The sequence below is a fragment of the Prionailurus bengalensis genome, chromosome E2 (assembly GCF_016509475.1).
Source record: "Prionailurus bengalensis isolate Pbe53 chromosome E2, Fcat_Pben_1.1_paternal_pri, whole genome shotgun sequence".
NCBI classification, from domain to species: Eukaryota; Metazoa; Chordata; class Mammalia; order Carnivora; family Felidae; genus Prionailurus; species Prionailurus bengalensis.
In genome coordinates this window covers 60,558,113-60,581,630 of record NC_057352.1, presented here as the reverse complement: position 1 = coordinate 60,581,630, position 23,518 = coordinate 60,558,113, and the positions used below count along the sequence as shown (strand labels likewise).

Genomic DNA, 23,518 nt, shown 5'->3' with positions numbered 1-23,518 from the left:
GACACGGGGCTCAAACTCACGAACTGTGAGATCATGACCTGAGCTGAAGTCAGACGCTTAACCGCTTAACTGACTAAGCCACCCAGGTGCCCCTGCAGCCCACATTCTAAAACGGAGGCCCTTCTGAAATGCGCAGAGGGCCTGCCACAGCTCCTCAAGGAGCACGTCAGCGGTCAGCCACTTCCAACGTCGACACCAACGTGAGAGGAGCTTTAGAGGTAAAGCCTCAAGTTGCTACACCTAGAACCACAATTAAGCAAAATCCAAATTTATGGTGCACTTCCAAGAAAGAAAAGCACCTACCTGCAGCACCTCGAGTGTTCTCTTCCCCAAGAAGAACACCGTCATTGGATGAAACCTATCCCAGTACCCTCACCAACAGTTTCATTACAACGGTTAAGCTTGAGCATCAAAGAAAAAGGTTTTCTTTCATTTCTTTTTCTTGGACTCATTTAAAGAATCTCATTCAGGCGTACAATCTGAAAATCTGGATCCTAAGTCGCCACCTGGAGCTGGCAGCGCTCTGCCGCCTTCTGCCCCCCAGGGAGTAAAGAGAACAAGTAACTCTCAGAGCTAAGAGCACGGTCTCGAGAAAGACCAGCAGATGAGCGGGCGCATCTCAGAATGCAGACACCGACCTCGCTGCGCACCGCGGCTTCGGGCCGGCTCTGGGCCTCAGGCAGCCTCTCCAAATGGAAGGGCGAGCGGGGTTTCAGACGACGGCTTCTCACCCACCACCCGATTCCTCGTTAACTGAAAAGACCTTTTAAGGGGCCCCCATCTGTCGGGTTCAATTACACTCAGACTTCCCCACGAATCATCCACGATATGGGCCTAAAAAATCTTAAATTAAAAGCATATGATTTACATCTAAAGTAATCCAGAACTTAAATGCTTCTAACTTATATTTTAAATATCTGAGGCCCAAAATAAATAATTGGTAAAAGTACTCTGTTACTCAGAATGTTAATCAATTTTTAATTTATTTTGGAGACTTTCCGTTTTCTACGTCCCACTCACTACTCGCATTTCATACGCACGACTCTCCTTTACTGACGGTTTACAAATTTGTAACCTTCTAACTAAAATATACACTTTTTCCTCTGATCTACTGTAATTAAATTCTTCTCCCTTACTTCTCCCCAAAATTTCCTGTCAGCAGCTTTCAACTGTTGTCTTAATTCTTTAAAAATCATTCATATACATATGACTTAACGCCACGCTTAGGAGAAAACAGAAAAAGGACTGTTCCTTTCTTACTCTCACACCAGTTTCTACACGTAACTGTTTTACGAAAAACATTCACAAACCTCGTGTCAAGACACAGTAAGTGCGCTCTCTGGCGGGTTGATTTGATGTTACCGGTACAATTACTCAAAGCCAGAAAACCTACCCGATTGGGTTTAGCCAGATCATATATCTGACTCGGTATCAGAAAGCTTTCCTTTTAATTTACCGCTTGTCAATACACACACAGAAAACCACAGCAGCTTTACCTCCTGTCTTGGGGCAGAGGGAAGCACGGTGGGATTTCCACCCAGGGAGGCTGCCCATGGTGTCTCCCCACCAGCCCCGCGATGGAGAAAACGCTGAAGAAAGCTGGAGAAGCTGGTGGCTCCCTGCCGCCCGGAAATGCCTTCATCCAAGCGAGCCCCTCCGCCTTCGGACAACCCAAAGCCCAACGGGACACGGGACACCGGCCCGGAGGCCCAAATCCAAAGGAAGGGGTGCCACCCTGTCTCCCAGCCCCCACCCCCCAGCTTCATGGTTAGGACCGCAGGAGACGGAAACGGAGCCCTTAAAGGCAGGCCCAGGTCACCTCCGTCTTGTCTTGTTTTTGAAGACGAGGAAACTGGAAACGGACAATTAATACCAGCACGTGCCTTGACCCAGGTCACCGCGCGGCTTCAGACCAGGGCAGCCCGTGGCACGCAGAGGCCTGTTCTCCCAGTAACACACCCTGCTCCGGACACAAAACAAATCCCAAAACAAGCGGCTCGCAGGTCCAAACCGCAGCTGCAACAGCACCCTTCAGACCCGGAACTCACCCGCCCGCCTCGGACGGAACCGTCACGAGGCATCAGCTGTGGAATCTGAACGGGCAGACTTCGTCGACACTTTCCCTGACTCGTCAAGATTACCTCTTCCAAACACAGGTAAGGAAGTCACACGCGAAGGAGGACCACCCTCGGCACGGGCCGGCTGCTTGCTCACGAGTCATTCTCTTCTCGTGCCCGGGAGCAGCAGTTCCCACTGGAACTGCTGGGGGCAGGGTCTGAAATCCAGTGGGGCGTACTGGGTCATCACACTCACGAGACACCGCTGGCACTTCGCGGGTATGGCCAAGGAAGTTAAGACATCCTTCGGCGCGTGAGACACGCTCATCTAACAAAACATCTTCCTGCACAAACTTCCAACGTCCCCGACACTCAAGGAAAATCAGGATTCTAACAGCTCTCTGAGCCTAGCATCTGACTCTATTCTACGCTCCAACACAAAATGTTCTCGGGTAATTTTAACGTAACAAACTTTCCAGGAATTCAACTATCGTTCGAGTCTAGAAAAAATTCCATTTTGCTTTATTTGAAACTTCATCAAGAACGGCTCGTCATCTTGTAGGATTCCATCACCAACTAGTATTTGAGTTCCCAGTGTGTGCGGACTCACGCCACAGCCCTCCCCACCACCAGGACTCCGCATACGACGTCTGGGCATCTGGCCTGCTCACTGCCCCCTCGTGCATCTCACCTAACCGTTCACTTATGGAAATACGTGTTATCGTATTATACCCCACCGGCCTTTAATCTCTCCTTATGCTACAATTAAGACATTTTACTGGTTTTTCCAGTATAAATGTTTTCTTCACATCACATTTGGGGATAAGAGGGTATCACAAAAAAACTGCTCTGAAAACAGGCACTGGTTCTGCCAGGGTGGAGCCCCACGGCCTACAGAGATGAGGGTCCACGAGCGTCTGCTGGAGGAAACCCACGCGGGATCTGGTAGGACACCTGCAAACGCAGGGCGAAAGCCTGTCTCCGAGCAACACCACGGATGAGCCCACCTTCCCTAGGGACAGAGATCAGGCGTGGGCCACGCGGCATTCCAGACACACGAGGCACTAGCAATCACACCCACGCAGCAGCCGTCCCAGACAAACTGGGACAAGTGGCCACCTTGAAAGTGAAGCGTGTTCGTGAGCACTCCCAAACCAAACCAGGAACCCCCGGTCAACCCCACCTGCCCCTTATCGCTGCTCCCATCCCCAGGGCACTTGGGCAGGGCAGAACCCAGCAGACACTGGCAGCAAGGCGACAACAAGAGAGCCCTTAGCAAAAACGCTTCAAGTTCTCATCACCTACAAGGACAAATTCTGCCGCCACCACAAGTGTGACTTTCTTTGGAGCCCCATGTGAAAAGACGAGACACCAAGGCTGATGGAAACTGATGCCCAGAGCCTGAGCTTTAGGTCACGCCAGGAACACCAGCATCTAACTGGGCACCCTGGACAGAGACACAGGCCACAGACGGGGAGACATCTTTCCAGTCTCGGTGAATTCTTTATGAAGTTTCAACTCACACGGTATAAAACTACCACAGGCACCACTAGGTTAGACCGTGAGTGCTTTTAGAAGACACGTGACTACCGATAGGAAGGAAAGTGCAGGATGCTCCAGGAACACTGACAAGCACTGGCATCTGAGAACCAGCCACATGGGACACAGTACAGGGAAGAAAGGTACACCTTCCAAGATCTGGTGGGCTGGCTGCAGAGGACACGCGACAGGCCGGTTCGTGCCCGGGAGCCGACTCAGAGGCACTCAGGCTGCACGTCACACGTGTGCTTTCCCCTCGCTACACCCGGGGCCAGGGAACCGAGGAGGGGACGCCGGCGTGGGCACAACTCCCGCCACCGGGCCAGGCGGGCCGGCGAGGGGGCCCCGCGCTCTGCTCTTACCATCGCACTTTGTTGCACGTCTGGGTCGCGCCGAGGGGGGAGCCGGCCACCATGGGGACTTGGATGGGGCTGTGCTGCTTGTTCGTGACCAGGTCCAGCTTCTCCTCTAACGACTTACAAGTGGCCTCCAGAGCTTGCAGCTTGGCCTCGATGCTATCCAACCGTAAGCAGATTGTCTGGTTAATGGAGTACAGGAACGACTGCAAGCGGAAAAGAGGAGGCCCTCAGAAGGGACGCCGAGAACCGTAAGCGGCCACGCCCCCGGATGCCGACCCCGGTGGCATCTGTTCGGGGAGAACCACCCCGCAGCGCCTCCGTGGGGGCCCCCTTCCCCAGGGCGTGCTTTCCGGGGCCGTCCCCGTGCGCCCAGGGTCCCAGCTCTGCGACGGCGCGCGCGCGCGGTCTTCGGGACGCTGCCCTGCTGGCCCGAGTCGCCCACCGGGCCAGCGGCACACGGCAAGCGGACGGCCTGCGGGTGCCGGCCGGGCGCTTCCGAACGGCAAGCCCGCCACCCAGTGGCCGGCACGCGGCCGGCGCGTGCAGGGCTGCGGGCTCAAGTCCCACCCGCCTCCCTGGGCCATGGAGCTTCCCTCAAATTCGCTTCCCGCCAGGGGCGCTCCTGGGGGTGGGGGGGGGGGGGGGAGCTGGCCGGCAACCAGTGCACTGCCTGCTGCAGGTGGGGGGGGAGGGGGGGGAGGCTCGAGAAACCACCGCCGGACAGAACAGGAAGCGGGGACCATCTCTTCTCCCTCGGTGCCTGACTTTGACTTGGGAGAGTAACAGACACCTGCGAAAGACGGGCGCGGAACCAGGAGACGGGGACCAGGGACCAGGCTATGGGGACAGACCAGGGCGGGCACGGGGCTGTGGGAACAAGAGACCCGGGCGGGCACGGGGCTGAGGGGACCGGGGGGACCAAGAATGGGGACGAGGCGGGCTCTAATGGGGAGGGGCAGACATCCTCAGTCCCTGCGCAACCGAGCTCGTCTTCTCAAGGACCTAGGCGCTTCTGAAACGGCCTGCGCGGGGAGGCGGGGAGCGAGGGGGGCCACGTGATGAACACAGTCCGCACGCGTCCACGCAACCCGCTGCGTGGAGCGGTCACTGTGCCCACACACCTCCTCACCAGAGCGGCCACTGGCAGGGAAGGCCCGCCTGCACCCCCTCCGAGGACACTCTCGCGGGGACCGGGTGTGAGGACAGCACGTGAGGGCAGCGAAAGGACCGCGAGCGAACAGCACCGGACAGCTGGGAGGGGGCGGCGCGTGAGGGCAGCGTGAGAACGGCGCGTGACGGCAGCACGTCACAGGAGGGAGGAGCAGCGCGTGACGGCAGCACGTGACCACAGGGAGCGGGCGGCGCGTCTCACTCGCGCTGCGCCGCCGCACGCAGCCGCGGCCCTGCGGAGCCCACGGTGCCACAGCGGCACAGGTGGGGCCCGGCGTGGGGTGGGGACGGCGGGGCGCGGCGGGGCGCGGGGCGCGTGCTGTCGGAGGGCGCGGAGCCGACACGGAGCGGGGAGGGGGCACGCACTCCACGCGGCAGGCGCGCCCCCAGCAGGCGGGGCAGGTGGAGGAGGGACCGGGAGGCGCCGCACTCTCACCTTGATGGAGGGGTCCTGGCAGTTGATCTCCAGGCGCTGGCGCTTCAGGGCCGGCTCGTCGTCGTCTGTCACCACATGGTTCTCCAGGACCACTGAAAACCAACGGCGGGGACAGAACACACACTTGAACGTGAACGGCCGGACGGGGCCGCGCCGATACTAAGCTAGTAAGCAGTCGGGCCGCCTTTCCAGTAATGGGGAAATAACACAACCCCTTTCTCATTGTATTTGTTTCGTGTAAACTGAAAATTCTCAAACAGAAAACAGGAGCTCCCCTTAATCTCAAAAAAAAAAAAAAAGTGCAACACCAGACAAAGGAGTTCCCTGATAGGCCACCAACTTGACCTAACACCAAAACGACAGACTTCCCACTTAGCGCTTGCTCCGTTGAGCTGCCCTGTTGGAACGTCAGCAGGAGAAAACCCAAGTAGCACACATTTCTCTCCAGCGTCCAAGTCCTGTCTGTTGGCCACCGCACTGGAAAACCAAAACCGCTCTTATACTCCCTGCCCGTAGGTGTTTACTCCTCAAAACCGTCTCAGCCCCGGCGCGCGGGGAGACCGCCTCAGCTCTCCCTGCACCAGCCACCCGCCCTGTCCGCACCTCCCAACTCCCCCTCCCAGCTCCTCCGCACTCTGGGCCGGCCCCGGGGGGTGCTCCCCACCGCCTTCCTATCGTCCAGCATCCGCCGCAAAAACAACAGTAAAGGTAACACAAAATCCCACACCAAAACTGCCACAATCACATCGTCCCTGCAAAGGCGCTTCTCTCTACCCCTGCTCCTCGGCCCCAGACCTAGTCAATCTGTAAACGGGACACACTCACAAACGTAGACAATTTCAGATTCGATGTTTGTTTGCCACATGATACGGTGAGGGCTTTTCCATTTTGCCCCGGTATTTCCTCCTTCTCGTCTTGCCAAAGTCACCAACCTTCACGGCCTAGTATATTTCCCCTCCCCCGTCCTGCGTGGTCACACGTGGACACAAACGGTACACAGAGTGGGGCTGCCACGGGCTTACCAACAGATCCGTCTGCATTTTTCCTCTCCGCTTAGCAACGGAACGTGGACAACCCTCCTGGTTAGTGGCTTCAATTACTTTTTAAGGGCAATAACAGAAATATTACCAGTGCGTGAGGATACACAGGTGCGTGTGTAGAACACCGTACGTATACATGCACACACCAAGACAGGGTACCACGGCACTTGTGGGAATAAACCGTAGCACGCAAACACTTCGGGGTATCATCTGTCCACCTTTCAAGTGCACCCCACATTCTACTTGAGCACCCCACATTCTGCATGGACTCGCCGCGACAGGCGTCATCGTCCGCCTTGCTCAGACGGTGCTGTCTGACCACATCCCTGCTCCTCCCCCAACCATCCCAGAACCACCCACCGCCCGGCCATCTCTACTCCGGGAAATCCGTCCCCCTTCCCTGCAGTCCCGGGCAGATGCTGGAACTCACACCGGCTCATGCCGTGATACCAGCCATGGCACGGTGTCTACCCCCCGGGCGGGTGCCTCCCCGCCCTTTACCCACAGAGCTATGCACAGATGTGGGCAAAGCACATCCTGCTGGCATGTGATTCCTCACCTGCTAAGGGACAGCTGGGGCCAGCGTGGGGAAAGCCAGGTGCCCTGCCCCCACCTCAAAGCATTGACGCTTCGACAGGTTGTACAGACTAAGGTTCCAAATAAGATCTCGATTTTTCTTAAAGCGTCAATGCCTTTAAGCCCATACCTACTAGATGACTCATCTCAAAGCTCCAAAACTTGGAGACGCTGAATAGTCCTATGGCTCAAACGTGAACCTTTCATGGGTCCAAGGCAAGAGCTGTAAACTGATTTCCTAGAGGTGAATTATCCAGAGCTGTACCTTGCAGACCCTTATAGCCAAGGTCAACAATGACAGAAAGCATCTTGCTTACCAAAGGGCTTCGCATCCTGCACTGTAGATCCTGTGGAGGGAATGCCTCAGCCACCTCCATAGAAATGGGTGAGGATGGATTCTCATTCAATTAAGTAAAAATAGGAAAAATCCATGCCTACAAGTGTTTGTGGTTAGCAAAAACACGGGTTCTCAAAACCCGAGTCTATTTACTCCCACTGGTGGGTGAAAACTGGTAGGTGAATTGTATCAGCACTGGAAGATAGATCCTGGCAACCGTTATTCTAATCCTTTTAATTTGCTGAACAGAAAGCAAGTCCAGTGAGGTTAAGGGACTTGTCCAGGGCCACACAGCTAGTTCCTGTAACTACAGAAGAGTCCGTGCCCCACAGCAGCGTCAAGTACCTCAAGGCTTTAAGCAAAGGGGCAGACGTGTAAAAGGCAGTGCACCCGCGGCAGATGACAGAGGTGAGCGTGCCAGGATCCTAGCAGTGACCTTCTATGGACGTGGGGCTACAAGTTTACTTTCCTTCGTCCTTTGCTACGTTTGCACACCTTGCTCGCGCTGCCTTTTAGAATTCTGCTCGCAGTACTTTTAGATAGAAGAACTCCGTGTTCCTTACAGCCGTGACTAACAACTGGAAGGGCAGGCCTAAAGAAGGCTGCAATCTCGGTCCATGCTAGACGGGCATAGTGAGCGTAGCCATGGCCGGGGGGGGGGGGGGGGGGGGGGGGGGACGGCGGCAGCGAAGGGACATGAAAAGTAGAGGAACCTAAACATCTTTGTTTTCATACATGCCAATAAGCAGTTCTTCTGCTAGGATTTACTTCTGCTTGCCTAACTACTTGTAAATTTCCCAAAGTTCGTATTTTATGGATGAGGGAAAAAAATCATCTCAGTCTTAAGCCCACTCTAGAGGCAAACACGTATACGCAGCGTGGTATTTGCTGGGTGTGTGCAAGTCCTTTTGGACCAGAGATTGGAAGCTTTCTGCCTACTAAGGCCTCAGAGAGCCCCGTACACAATGGTCTCAAGAAACAGTAACCTATAGTTCCCAGTTATTTAAGGAACAGAGACGGGATAAAACCAAGCTTAGAAATGGTTTCTCTGAGCCTTCTCTGAACTATAATCTATAGAGAAACAATTTATTTAGGAAGGAAACTCTCTGGAAGTTTAACAGTTCTAAAAAGGTTTAAAAGTTATGTAATAGGAACATTTTTCTTTGGTAACATTGCAATGTGTGTTTTCTAAAGAAACTGTCATTCACCTACCAAAATATGAAGACATTTTTAAAAGTGTTCTACAGTGATAGCGCTTCTGTTTTTCTTAGCTCAGTGGCATCTAAGGTGTGGTGCTAATGAGGCCAAGGTTCCAAGTTCCAGCTCTAAACAAACAGACTAACTTTCACAGACAAAAACTGTGGTCACACAGCTGCACTCACAGACCGTAACTTTGTTCAGTGACCTGCCAGGCTCTTGATCTCGCCAGCCAGCAGGTGACAGTGGTTTTTACAAACAAATCAGAAGCAAACTAAGAGGAAAAGCACAGCATCCCTCAAAAGAGGACCTCTATTTCTTTGTGACTGCTCACGTGATTCTAAAATCATTTATACTACCCTCTCCCTTCCAGAGCAGAGCTAAGTTCCAAATGAAGTTTTTTCAATTAACATATCAAACAGATCACAAAAGATAGACGTCTTCCTACTTCTTATGAGATTTCTGAAAATTCTCTTTTCTGTGGGGGAAAAAAAAAGTCAGCCTTTCAATTCTATTATTCCAAAAAGAATAACCAGGCAACTAAAACACTCAGTGATTGTATCGTATGCACTTCTCATTTCAAACTTTAAAAAAAAAAAAAGGGGGGGGAGGAATTTACTAAGAAATCTTCTAAAACAAATGTGTACACAAAGCTTTTCATAGATGAAATTCCTAAAATGTAGGGTTTCTTTTATACACAGTCTGCTCAAGACAAATATTTAAAGTTTCAAAGTAGATGTGTGCTTTTAACATCATTAAGAAAAATTACCAGCCTTAAACAAAAATACAGAGAAAAAGTCATTCTCACACACAGTCAATGACAGAATAACTGAATAAAACATTACTGCGAGGGGCACCTGGGTGGCTCAGTCGTGAAGCGTCTGACTGGCTGAGGCCACGATCTCATGGTTTGCTTATGAGGTCAAGCCCGTGTCGGGCTCTGTGCTGACAGCTCAGAACCTGGAGCCTGCTTGGGATCCTGTCTCCCTCTCGCTCTGACCACCCCCAACTCTCTCAAAAATAAACGTTAAAGAGAAAAAACCCACTATTGGAAATGGGATTATTAATCATGCAAATAAACCAGTTGAGTGTTTAAAAAAAAATTATTAAAAAAAAAAGTGAAAACTTTTCCGGGAAATCTGTTAGCGTCGTGTCAAAAGACTGAACATACACAGCAGTTCTACTTCTGGGAACTTACCCTACAAACACATCTGCGAAGATACACAGGCAAGGGTCCTGACTACCAGGGTGTGGTGCAGACAAGGTCAGTGGCGTCTGCAGGGAAGAGGCCCATCGGTCGGGGCACACGCGAAGCAGACCTGTGCGCTCCCGCCAAGCATGGTTTCCAAGGCGCACTACAGTCCGGGGGGAAGCTGTGGAACCCCAAGGGTCACAGGACCACCGTGGGCAGGGGAGGAAGGTGGCTTCCCCCTGGGATGGACGGCCACGGGGCCGACGTTCCGGCTCCCCGTGGTTAGCGCGTGCATCGCCTTTGCTCTTGCTTTACTTCTCAAAGGAAAGAAAACTTCTGGAAGTGCTTCTGGACTTCTGAGGGACAGAGAGAATAAGAATGTGAGCTGCCCCCCAGCTCCCTACCTGGGTGACCAGGACTCAGGTCTTCCACGGCAATCTGCACCACGTCCGCCAGATCCTGTTCTGACATCATCCAGAGCGAGAGGAGGGTGGCCGGCGAGTGGGCAGGAGTCAGACTCGCGCAGGACTGCGTCTCTGCCACCTACAGAAGCGAGACAGACAGGGACAGGGAGATCACACGGTGACCTGTGACGTGAGGCTGACCGCCAGCCTCGTGGCTCCCAGATCACATCCGGTGCCGTCCTGTTTGATACAGGCCACTCCTCGCTTCAGACCACCAAAAGGGAGTGCTCTCGGAGAAGCGAGCGGCAGTTCAGAAACCCTGCTCATCCTCACCGCCAGACCGGCCCTGCCCCACAGCCTCCCGCTTCCTGCTTCCTCGGTCCACTCCGCGCACCAGCCTCCCCCGCTCGGCCTCCCGTGACGGCCTGAGCACGGACCGTGCCGTCCGCCGGCCCGGAGTCTCGGCGGCCCCCGCCCGGCCGGCCCATCCTGCCGCACACGCGGCACCGCCCGGTACCGCGCTGCCCTGCCTCCCGCTTTTACCTGAACGGGCCCTTCTACCCAGGGCTGTCGCTCCCATACTCCGTTTCTGCGGCTCGAGGCACCATTCCGCTAAGCGCCTCTGCTTTGCTTTCCTTTGGCTTCCAGAGCAGACCCAAACCACAGCACCGCCCTGCTACCGTGGCCTGGGAGCACCATCGTCCTTTTCCCCAAGCGCCCTCACGGGCAGGGGTTTGAACTGTCATCCCTGAGCCAAAAACCATGTCTGGAACAGTCAGTTACTTTCTTCTTGCTCCTGAAACACTCTGATTAGGCCAAGAGAGACCTTATCTTCCAAAACAAAAATGAGGCCATGTCGTGTCAGATGTGGTCTATCAACACACGGATCTAAACATACTACGTAAAAATGGGACATCCTGGAGAAGTCAGGAATCAACGTCACCGTGATATTTTATCTTACGTGTTTTGTTTTAATTATTTGTGGTAAATGTTTATAAAATAAATCATGTATCGATCTTTCCCCAACTAGACTATGCCCTCAACTCTACAGCTGTGTTCCTTTTGGCACTAAGTGCTCCCAGCCCCCAGTCAACACTCCTGTGGGGCAGGAGGAGTCAAATTAAAGTTTTCAGATCACCCGCTTTCAGCTACGGGTCTAGCGACAACTCCTGTTAACGAATAAGTTCCAAGAGGCATAAAGTTCTAAATTCTCACATCCTGTGAATAGAGTGGCTCCTCTTCCCCTTCTTCCAGATTTAAATTCTACATAATTTCTTAGAGAAAACAATTATAAAAAGGAGAAACCAATCTCCTGCCTTAAATCTCCCTTTTCTTTTTTCTTTCGGTGAGTGCAGGGGGTAGGGACAGTATGGGGGTGGGGACGGGCAGAGCAGAGAGAGAGAGAGAGAGAGGGAGAGAGAGAATCCCAAGCAGGCTCCAAGCTGAGTGCAGAGCCTGATTCGGGACTTGATCTCACGAGCCACGAGATCATGACCTGAGCAGAAGTCAAGAGTCAGATGCTTCACCAATTGGGCCGCCCAGGCGCCCCTTAAATCTTCCTTTATGGAGTATGTGCAACATTTCTACGTAAATGCATGATCAAATGTATAACCGGTAAACTTGCAAAGGTGCTTCTATTCCCAGTTGATACACCTGACTCAACAGTGAACAAGGTGTCTATGCACCAAAGGAGAAACTGATGACAAGCGCCAGGGAGGGAAAAAGAGACCTCAAGGTACTGTGACAGAACCCTTTAAGAGTCCAACTACGAAAAGACAGCAGTGACGAAGATTTTTAACCTTTCCATGTCCCGCCATAAAAACACACGAGCAAGTAGGATAGCAAAACCAAAACCCAGACCCATGTCTATAACAAGACTGAGTGATGAGGTATTCCTAATGAACCCCAAAATACCAGCAAGTGGGGACAAATCACGGACAGCTACAGGATCGCCATGGTGGGAGCAGGTACAAAGCAGGAAGCAGAGAGAAGCAATGGGACAGGGTGACAAAAGCAGCTGAAACCAGGCGGTGAGCAAAGTCCAATGGCAGACAGCCGCAAAGGGCTTTGCGGGAGCTTCTAGAAGGCCTAGACAGTCTGGGCCCCATGAACTCTCAAGGCTCACTACCCAAAGCTCCCTTCTAGGCTAAATACCCTAGAGAGAAACAACTGGAAATAGAATACCAAATGTACAGGACAGAGAAAATAGAGACTGAGAGAAATGCAAGTCTGGTTGAAGATGAGAGAGAAAGGTGTACCCGGCTGGCTACATCAGTGGTACGTGCTCTGAGTAGTGAGTTCGAGCCCCATGTTGGGTACAGAGCTAACTTAAAAAAAAAAGAAAGTGGGAGAAAAAAAACAGAGCCAGGAGAGCTCAGAAAATGAGTTACTGTGTCTTTTAAAACTTTCTAACATCAATAGAATGTACAGCCTAGAACACGGAAATTAGAGATAACTATTCTAAATCCTGCCTCCCTTCTAAATATCCAGGCAAATTAATTCCACATGAAAATGAACAACAGAAAATACTGAAGTCCAATCTCATGCAAAGATTATATGTTTTAAAAGAGACTAAAGGAGCACTTGGGTGGCTCGGTCAGTTAAGCGTCCAACTTCAGCTCAGGTCATGATCTCACGGTTCGTGGGTTCAGGCCCCGCGTCAGGCTCCGTGCCGACAGCTCGGAGCCTGGAACCTGCTTCGGATTCTGTGTCTCCCTCTCTCTCTGCCCCTCTCCCACTCACACTCTGTGTGTCTCTCTCAAAAATAAACATTAAAAAAATTTTTTTAATAAAAAAATAGAAAAAGAGACTAAGGAGGAAAATAATAGCACTACAGACCATGAAAGCATGTGTAAAGCCATGTCCTTGGAAGAGATGAAACCCAACCCTAGTATTCCAAAACAAGCTGAACTACACAGAGGGAGCGGGTTATCGTTAGCCGCTAAGCCAGCATTACAGATGTGCACAAGTGAGGGGACAGGACGCAGGAGGGAAGTGAGAAGGCGCCCAGGAGCACATAAACACGGTAAACTGTGCCTTAAGAAAAATGAAATGAGAAAAAGGGGCAAATTGGAAGAATGAGAACGAAATGAAGGAAGAGTTCAAGAATGAGGAGCACAGATGACGGGCAGACAAGGCCCCGTGGACGTGGAGAGCAAGGCTCTAATGACGAAAACCAAAGCAAAGTCCAAGGAAACAGAGCACTCAAAAGTGTAAATCAAGAAAACTCTTCAGAAGGGGGAAAGTTTAAAACTACTTATGAAAAAGGGGCGCCTGGGTGGCGCAGTCGGTTAAGCGTCCGACTTCAGCCAGGTCACGATCTCGCGGTCCGTGAGTTCGAGCCCCGTGTCGGGCTCTGGGCTGATGGCTCGGAGCCTGGAGCCTGTTTCCGATTCTGTGTCTCCCTCTCTCTCTGCCCCTCCCCCGTTCATGCTCTGTCTCTCTCTGTCCCAAAAATAAATAAACGTTGAAAAAAAAAATTTAAAAAAAAAAAAAAAAAACCTACTTATGAAAAAGACACACCACAAACCTCGGTGCGGGAGCGGGGGGACGAATCAATCCCAAGACACGTGCTAATAAAAATTTTTTAAAAAAATTCCTTTACACATCCAGGCAAAAACACCAGGTGACTTAAAATGGGCAAAAACGGATGATCAAATACAACAGAAAAACGTAGATTAACATGTCTAAGATACTCGAAGAAAGAAATGTGAGCCAAGAATTTTATATCCAGACAGAATGACTTTCAAGCGTGAAGGCAGCAAACATTTGTCACCCGCTAGCTCTCAGAGAAGGGCGTTCCCATCAACCCTTCCTGAAAAAGCTGCTAGAAAACAAAGCTCAGAAAACTCAAGTCACTTGAGGAGACAACACGCACACTGGTTGGGGGTGAGCACTGTGCGTTTACAAGCAGAACTAAGACTAAGTGAAGAATATAAAGGAGAGAGCACCATCCACAATGGCTACACGCTCCGTGACACACATACGACTGTTCACAATGGGGAAAAACATTGGGAGAACATACACAGAAAAAGGCCGACGATCTCCCATGACCACGTTGAATGGGAGCACTGGCGTTCCCTTCTGAGAACGTTCGTGTGCGGATGAGTACTTCTGGGACAGTCCAGGTCGATCATTCTTCGTGTCCTTGAGAATCAGGACAAGCAGACCTGTGCCAAGATCTACGTACCCAAAAACCCAAAACAAAACAACACAACCAAGGCGTGGTTCTAGAGGCAAAAGGGTGGACGCAGCCTACACGTACACCAACAGGGAGTTAAAACAGGGCCCACGAGGCCACACGACGGGACGCCAAGTGGCTGTGTGAAAGAGCCAGGCAGGTGTCTCCCAGAAACCACGCCCAAGACACAGAATTATATGAATATAAGCGGGGCAGAAAGTGTATAGCATGCTTTTTTTTTGAAAAGAAGTATGCTGCATACGCACAGACTATTTGCACAGATGATTCCTGGGACATAAGAGGGAGAGAAAATTATTTTTCCCCTTTTCACGCTCTTACAATATTTGCGTTTTTATCCTGCGCATGTGTCGCCTTCTCAGAAATAAAACTGGCCAGCTAAACACATGGGCGTAAACTGCTGGGGAAATCCTCAATTCCAGCGTCCGTCCCAGAGCGCGCTGCCTGGGCACTGGAGGGCGTGTCCCTCCCTGGGAGCGGGGGTCGCACGCACAGCAACCGCTCCGAGGAGGCGCCACGGCGAACCCGGCGGACCCAGGAGGGCCCGTCAGGCCTGACGCGGGGTAGAGAACAGATGTCTGCTGACTCCGTGTCCTCCAAAGATGACCCCTAAGTACAGATTCACTGGCAGTCAGTCTGAAGATCGGGGCTACTCAGGCCGCAAACTTGGTCGTCTTCTGTTCAAATTAAGAGCCCAAGCAAAGATTATTAAAGGGTACAGTGAGCTGTTTCCTGAAGGCAGTGGTCCTCGGGGACAAAATACCACCCAATCAACCTTTGACCTGGTGGATTTAAAATGTTTTGGGGTCACAGATTGCTTTCAAAATGTAAACAAAACAAAACAAAACAAAACAAAACAAAACAAAAAACTGTAGACCCTTTTCCAGGAAAAAAGCACGACAGACAAAATTCTGCCAAGTTTCAGAGCTTCACAAACACCAGGAAGGGCTGCCTATCTCAGCCGCCCTTCTCCTGATGCTCAGTGGAGGAACCCGAATTTACTGGGCCACGCGGCCGCCAGACCGCTCCCCCCACCAGCCGCTCCTGCAGCCTAGTGACCAGGCCTGGCCGAGGGGGTGTACGTGCAGACGCAGGGCAGCTGCCAGGACGCCTCGTTGAGGACACCTGGCGTGTGGCCACAGCCATCCTGTTTTCCTGCTGCTGGACTATAGGGATGAGGACGGGACAGAAGGAACCAGTACAGCGGAGCAAAGGACAAGACGGACGCTGCCACATGTCCCTGGACTGCCGGCCTCAGACTTCCTTATCAGAAAGGAAAATAGCCAACCACCTGCTCTGAAACAGCGTATTCTGGGATCTGTAATGCGCAGCCAGGCTTGACCTAAGTGTTGCGCACCGAAGCCGTTCGCGACGGCCCTGGGCTCAGAGGCTCCAGGTTAAACTAGCTGTCTCATAAAGGGCTAATGGAAAGTTTTCAAACGCCCAGTTCAAGCTTTTTCCTGGCCTCTAACAGTTCCGCGAGCAGCTGAGGAAAATACTCCAAACTCTCCATAAAATCCTGCACCCCAACGTCTTCCAAATGAGGACACCACACGTTATCCAAGTTGTTTACTCAAAATGGTTCTGTTGCCAGGACAGAGTCACTTAAAATTCTGCTAACAGGGAAGGTTTGAATAGAAAAAACTAGGGCAAGAAGCCCAAGAAAACTGGAACAGAGCGATACATGCGGTTGCCATTTTGGCAAATTAAATTTACCATTTCTCAGAAGTCCTGGAGACAGTCCAGTCTTAACATAATAAAGCAGCTGGACTGAGATTAATGTACAACAATGTCTCTGATGGCAACGACTAGTCAGAACCTTAGCAAGCCCATGAAGACAGCGTCTTCCCTGGGGCACAGGAAGGAGAACCCACCGACCACGATCAACGACCTAAGCGCCTGAACTTCGGGGACCGAGAAAAGAAGTGACGGCAGGCAGGCCGTCCCGTCAACCGCTGCACTTGTTAATGGGAATGACACTGCTTCAATCACACGGACCAAAATGGAAAGATCCCCAGAACACAACGCCAACGGAAAGGAATATAAGAGGAAAATCGCCCAACAGCATGTATACAATCCCAGTTCGGCTTTCTAACAAGTGCGCGCGCACATGTGTGTGTGCCCGTGCGTGTGTGGTCACACGTCTGTGTGTGTAATGCACACGAGAGGCCTGGAGTGATCACGGTGGACCTGCTGGTACCCGTGAGGGAGGGAGGGTGTAGATGACACGGGCTCGCTTCATCCTCTGTCCTTCCCGAGGGCGGAGCTTTCTATAGGCACGTTATGACGATCACCGTGAAATGCTTTCTCTGCGACAGAACAGTACGTGGCCAAGGCCCACGGCATCAAATCCCGACAAACACGAGGGAGCCACCTCAGCCTGCAGGGAAGCGGCATCGGGGACGGTCCTCACCATCCTTTTTCCTCTCCCTTCCAAGTCCCGCCCCTCCTCGCCTGGGCTCGGCGGGCCACCTGGCCACCTCCCCCAGGGCTTCCCTGTGGCTCCGTGGGCACCCCCCCCACTCCTGCCCCCACACACGCCGTGCCCTCCTCACAGCCCCTCCACAACAGCTCTGGGCTCACTCCCAGAGCTACTCCCCCACCCCCCCATCTCCATTGCTCTGCTCCCCTCCAGAGCACAGCCCCCAAGTTGCTGCCTAGACTTGCTGTCTTCATCCCCTCTAGAACCCAGACCAGCGGTCCCCTCTCCCCCCACCCCCCCCCCCCCCAGCCAACCGCCCAGGTGGGTCCTGTGCTCCTCGCCCGCAGCACCTGCACGGGCTCTGTCCCGCCTCCTCCACGCGTCCCCTGGCCTTCCCTTCCCTCTGTGGAGGTCGGCGTCAGAGGGAATGCCCGGCTGGGGGCAAGGCCTTTCTCGGTCCTTCTGGAACACCATCTGCATGCTGATGGCGCAGGCTCACCCTTCAGCTCAGACCTCTCAGGTGAACTCCAGACCCACGAAGCAAACAGCCTCCCGACACCACCCCTGGGAGTCCAGTCTCGACTTCGACGTGCCCAAACCGCACTAGACCCCCACCCCACAACCGCCCTGCTCCTCCCAGACCTTCCCTGTCAAAACCTCCAGTCCTCGGTTCTTGTCCCTCTTAGAGCCACTCTGTGGGCAAGTGTCTGGCTTCCTGCGCGCTGGCCTCGTCACCTCACATCTAGATTTGTGTGCTGGCCTCTGCGTGGGTCTCCCTGCTCCGTCTTTGCCCCGTAACTGTTCCCAATACCCAGTGAAAAAGCTACCTGGACCGCGTGAAAACACATGTCAAACTATGCCCCTTACCTGTTCAAAGTCCACCAAAGCCTTCCTGCCAACTCAAGTGCTTGCTGGAGTGCCAGCCAACACCCTCCGGGGCCCGTCGGGCTCTCCCCACTGCTGCTTACGGGTCCGTGTCCAAGGTGGCCTCCCCACTCAGCAGGCACCCGTTCAGCTCAGGGCCCCGGCACTCCAACACCTGCCCGCCCCTACCCAACGCCATCTTCCCAGAGACACTGAATTACACCCACTCAAAACCCACCCCCAGCACCCGCCTCCCTGCTCCCCTCTCCCGCTTCGGTGCAAAGCACCGATGGTCCACCTCACTACGTGTGCTAAATACTTACTTCGTCTAACACCTGTCTCCCCTACTGGAAGATGAGCCCCACTGGGGCAGGAAGTTCCATCACTCTGCCCCCTGCCTAGCAGAGGCAGCACACTGGAACGCTACGAGCCCACTGTGGGGTTACGTGCCAACGCACAACTGGGAAGGTCAGCATTTCCACTAAAACACCACGGAGTAAGCTCTTCAAAGTACTGCCTTTGTGTCTTGATTTCAATAAGGACTCAGTAGGAAGAGCCTGCAATTATCGATCTGGTGGTCATGAGTTCAAGCCCCACGGTGCGTGTACAGATTGCTAAAACAAGAAATAAACTTCAAAAAATAAAAGAAAATCAAAAAGGACTAGACCACAATGGAGTCATGAGTCTGTTTAGTTTACGACGGCCAACTTCATACGAATGGCGCGCTCAGTCGTTAACAATGAAAGTATGACAAGCCGCTCATCACTTGTCAACAGCAGACACGAGCAGCCGTTCCATCAGCTGAAATACAGAACTGCACATTTATTTTTAATTTTGCTAACTTTTAAATATTTCGGATCCCCATAAAATAAAACCACAAGGCCATTAAAACAGGCGTAAGAGACAAACTACTGTATTTGAGCACACACACAACTTTGCTTTAGCAGTAACAGCTAAAAAATAAAATGCTACAGGCGATCGGCTCTCGTTCCGTGAAAAAACACAGCAAGAAAAAAACCACCAAATAAAGCCTCCCTGTGTTGACACAAGGACCTTCCCAGTCACTGCGGGAACAACACATGAGTTGTCTCACTAGGGATGTCACACGTACGGGATTTATTTTCTCATCAGTTGTTTTAGGGCAGAAATTGTTCACAGAGCCGTTTCCGACATTAACCCTCGAGCGAAGCCTTGATGCTGAGTGTGATTTGGATGAAGTTGTTTCCGCACAGCCTCCCTGGGCAGCGACCTGACTCCGGCTACTACAATTATTTACCAGCCATCAGAAGCACGCAGAGGGGCCAGTCTAAAGAGACACAGTCAGCAGAGGCCCCTACCTTGCAGGCCCTTGAGGTCTAGGGACGAGGACACGAACTGAGGGTTGGGAGCGTCCCGGGACAAATACATGACAGTCTCAGGACTCCAGGACACGACACAGACGCTTGGGACCAGACAGCAGTGCGGGGGAGGACCGCTGCCGCCCCAGCCCGCAGCCCGCCCAGCCGCCACCTGTCACCCCGCATGGCTCCTGTTGGAGGCTTCGAACGCACGTGAGCAGGAATGTCAAGCCCACCACGCCATCAAAACCACAACAGGGATTTCCATCCCCACGGAAGGACGTGGCTAAGCAGCACTCGAGGCTAAATCTCCAGAAACAGGGAAACCTCCAGGAAACTGAAATCATTCCATTTAGTCAAATCCTTTTGGATGGGAGTAGTACAGTAATTAAATAATTAAAAGCTGGTCTGCGGCAAGCAAAAAAAAAAATCAGTATTTATTAAGCTGAGATATGTGGAAAAAACTCCGCTCGCTTCCTTTTTTCCTCCGAAATCCGTGCAGGCAAAGGACGAACTGGGGAGGAAAGGGACATAGTTCCATAAAAGGTCAGGGGCCAGATAAACAAGGACACCGGGAAGCAGGAAATCTTTCTTCCCAAGGTTTTCACTTCTTGGGAAAACCCAGCCCACTGCCCCTCGTCTAAGACAGCCCCCGAAATGTGTTTACATTTAAAATGAGACAAAGAAGGCCAATTAAGCCTCAGATAGCAGATCCTTCCCCGTAAGGTTAATATGTTTGGCTAAACATGCCACTTTCACTCTTCCTTTCCAAAAACTACAGACCTCCTCAAACATCAACCACGACACACGAAGGAGAGGTGGCTGGATTCCAGCCGCTCCCACAGCCCCCACGGCCCTCGTTCACACGCGCACAGCACCCAGGACCCCCTTTACCGCCTTAAAGTTAGTGAGGCCCCCAAAGAGTTAATGCTTGTATGGGTGTATCTATCAGTAGTTACCATATTTGAAATTAGAACAGAAAATGTTTGAATATTTCTTTATTCGTTTGAAAATTGTAAAAATCAACATATTCCACGTTAACATACAAGATAGTTTCCAAGACAACAGCAGCAGCAAAATCTTAGCAAGAAGAGGGCCACGGAGTGGCATATTCACAAATCTGTCTAATGTCAGACTCACTGGGAAGCAGCTGGATCGCCCCACGCACATCAGCTCCCAATCTGCTGCCCTAGAACGAACCATCCTGGTTGACACACATGAAGAAAATTCACCCTCACGCAGAGTGCTGCGGGGACAGTATTTTACCAGCCTTTTCCAGCACCTGTGGATATTCTTTCTTCATCCAACAGCAAAACTCAACTGGTGTTTTATTTTTCTAAAGTCATGTTGCATTGAAACCCTATGAGTGAACATTTTACTTTATTGTTTCAAAATTCATTGGTCTGGGGGCGCCTGGGGGGCTCAGTTGGTTAAGCGTCCGGCTTTGGCTCAGGTCATGACCTCACAGTCTGTGGGTTTGAGCCCCGCATCGGGCTCTGTGCTGACAGCTCGGAGCCTGGAACCTGCTTTGGATTCTGTGCCTCCCTCACTCTCTGCCCCTCCCCCGCTCACACTCTGTCTCTCTCTCAAAAATTAAACATTAAAAATTTTTAAAAACAAAAAATAAAGTTTCATATAAAATAAAATAAAATAAAATAAAATAAAATAAAATAAAATAAAAATAAAATCCATTGGTCTGTCTTGCACTTTCAATGGATCTTTTACCCAAGTGCAACTTTATAACATCACACACGGAACATTCCAGGTGTAGTTTATCATGTATTACCAAAAGCATCACATTCACTAACACTGATATCAGAAATACCTTTAAGTACTGAGAAGCTATCAGGATCTCGATGACAGATACACACTTCCCAAAATTCCTATTCCACTTGAAAGTGCAAATTTTCTCACCAGTAATGGTGCCACAGTGGCTTTCCTTGAAGCAACAGGCTAACTTAATTCATTCAGTTAAGGGGCGCCCGGATGGCTCAGCGGGTTAAGCATCTGACTTCGGCTCAGGTCACGATCTCACAGCTTGTGAGTTAGAGCCCCGCATTGGGCTCTGTGCTGACAGCTCAGAGCCTAGAGCCTGGAGCCTGAAGTCTGCGTCGGAGTCTGTGTCTCCCTCTCTCTCTGCCCCTCCCCTGCACACACTCTGTCTCTCTCTCAAAAAATAAACAAACGTTAAAAAAAAAAATTAAAAAAAAAACTCATCAAGAAATACCCTCGGGGCACCTAGGTGGCTTAGTCATGAGTATGTGACTTCAGCTCAGGTCATGATCTTGCGGTTCATGAGTTTGAGCCCCGCGGTGGGATCCTCTGTCCCGCCTCCCCCCCCCCTCTCTAACATTGAAAAAAAAAATGCCCAGTTTGTCAGCTGTTCTTTTACATGGTCCATGAGAAAACACAGCTAGTTGAGCTAGTAACACAAGTGCAGAAGGGGTGCCTCCAAGGCAGGGCTCCGAATCCGAAACACCGCAGAAGAACTTTCCATAACCTTCCTGTGTTGTCATACTGAGAATGAAACAGAGGGGTACTCGAGGGCTGAGAATAAAATGAATTTGACTGCTTCCTCAGGGACATTCTTAGGTGAAAATGGCTGTTTTTAATTGCATGGCAGTGAAGAAAACAAGGACCCAGCTGCGGCCGGGGGCTTGGCCTCTGTCAGGCCCAGGCCGCGGCCACTTTGCCACATCAACCCTGCACCATCGGTGCAAGTGTCAACCCACAAAAAAGACAAATGACCTCTTAGGATCATTATGAAAACCATTTTGACCTCACAGAGCCCCCGGCAAGGTCTCAAGTCACCCATGTGGCTCCTTGGACCACACTCTGACAAACAGTGCTTTCAGATATCATAGCTCCAGAAAGAAAGCAGAAGAACCATGTATGACCTAAAGTGAACTTCAGATGTCTGCTATAAAATATAAACCATGAGTGCAATTACAAGCAACTCTCACCTGATTTACCAACTGCCAACGATAAACGGAAAAACACTCCAGAAGCCTGTATGTGTCTTGCCATAAAAATTTTGGTGCTTACATTACTGCATCCATATTTTACTTCCTCCTTGGTAGCTATAAATTGTTCACACCGTCAAGGATTTACCCCGACAACACACACTACTACCTCTGCCAGAGACGCGGGAGTGTGAGAATGTACGACGGATTGCAGGCCTGAGAGCCGTCGCCTCATTTCTTAGTCCTGGGAGGAATTTCAGCGAGTGTCTGCGAACTCTTGTACGCGGCAGCAAGTGATCTCGCACTCATCCACTGATCCTTCAAAAAATAATCACTAGGCACTGTGCTAAACAGCCACCCCAAGAGAAGAGAGCAGTAACTACACGTGACGAATGGGCTCCCCCGGATCTCCGGCTTAGCGAGCGCTAAGAACAGGCCTAGGCAGGGGTGCACCGATGAGGCAGCTCCCCCAGCCCCAGTGGAGACCTGAGGGAGTCGGCAGAGGCAGGAACGAAAGGGATACAGGTACAGGTCTACTGGCTGGAACCCCTGAAAAGTCCACAGCATAAAAGTAGGAGAGGCCTGCTCTCAATTAACCAAGACAAAGAGACCTGTCAGATGCAGCGAGGTCTTGGGGGAGGCAGGGGGTCATTAGCCACAAACAAATTTCAGGGGACATTTATAAGGGCAGTGTCGGGGTGCCTGGGTGGCTCAGTCGGTTGAGTGTCCGACTCGGGCTCAGGTCATGATCTCACGGTTTGTGAGTTCGAGCCCCACGTCGGGTTCTGTGCTGACGGCTCAGAGCCTGGCTCCTGCTTTGGATCCAGTGGTTCCCTCTCTCTCTGCCCCTCCCCCGCTCATGCTCTGTCTCTCTCTCTCTCTCTCTGAAAAACAAACATTCAAAAAAAATTTTTTTAAATATATGGGCAGTATCTTCAGTGACACTGAATACTGTTCATTGTTTAGGTATGACTATATAAAGGAATGCCCTTGCTCTCAAGACATGAGCGCTCAAGCATTTAGGGGTGAAATATAGTGGTCTCTCTGCAACTTTTTTTTAATTAAAAAAAATTTTTAATGTTTATGTTTGAGAGAGAGAGAGAGAGAGAGCATGAGCATGAAAGAGGCAGAAAAAGAGGGAGACACAGAATCCAAAGCAGGCTCCAGTCTCTGAGCTGTCAGCAGAGAGCCCGATGCGGGGCTCAAACTCACAAACTGTGAGATCATGACCTGAGCCGAAGTCGGACACTTAACTAACTGAGCCACCCAGGCGCCCCTATGCAACTTACTTTCAAAAGCAGGAAAAAGAAGAAAAAAAAAAAAAAATAGAGGGCTACCAAAATTACCAAAATGTGTCATTCTCACAATATTTCAAACTTTTTCATTATTATTTGTTGCAGTGATCTGTGATCAATGCTTATGACTCA

The 23,518-nt window shown here is 51.5% G+C and overlaps 1 protein-coding gene across 4 annotated transcripts in view; it reads right to left on the bottom strand.

Moving 5' to 3' along the window:
* The window catches only part of LOC122494586 (BTG3 associated nuclear protein), a 114,060-nt gene that overhangs the window by 76,380 nt on the left and 14,162 nt on the right, over positions 1 to 23,518 (bottom strand). For all 4 annotated transcript variants that reach the window (XM_043599848.1, XM_043599850.1, XM_043599847.1 and 1 more), the window contains exons 2-4: positions 10,308 to 10,446; positions 5,562 to 5,653; positions 3,959 to 4,158 (exon numbers count right to left, since the gene is read on the bottom strand). In XM_043599848.1, coding sequence (XP_043455783.1) covers positions 3,959 to 4,158; positions 5,562 to 5,653; positions 10,308 to 10,377 — 362 coding nt within the window. In that variant the 5' untranslated portion in view covers positions 10,378 to 10,446. The remainder of the gene's footprint in view (positions 1 to 3,958; positions 4,159 to 5,561; positions 5,654 to 10,307; positions 10,447 to 23,518) is intronic.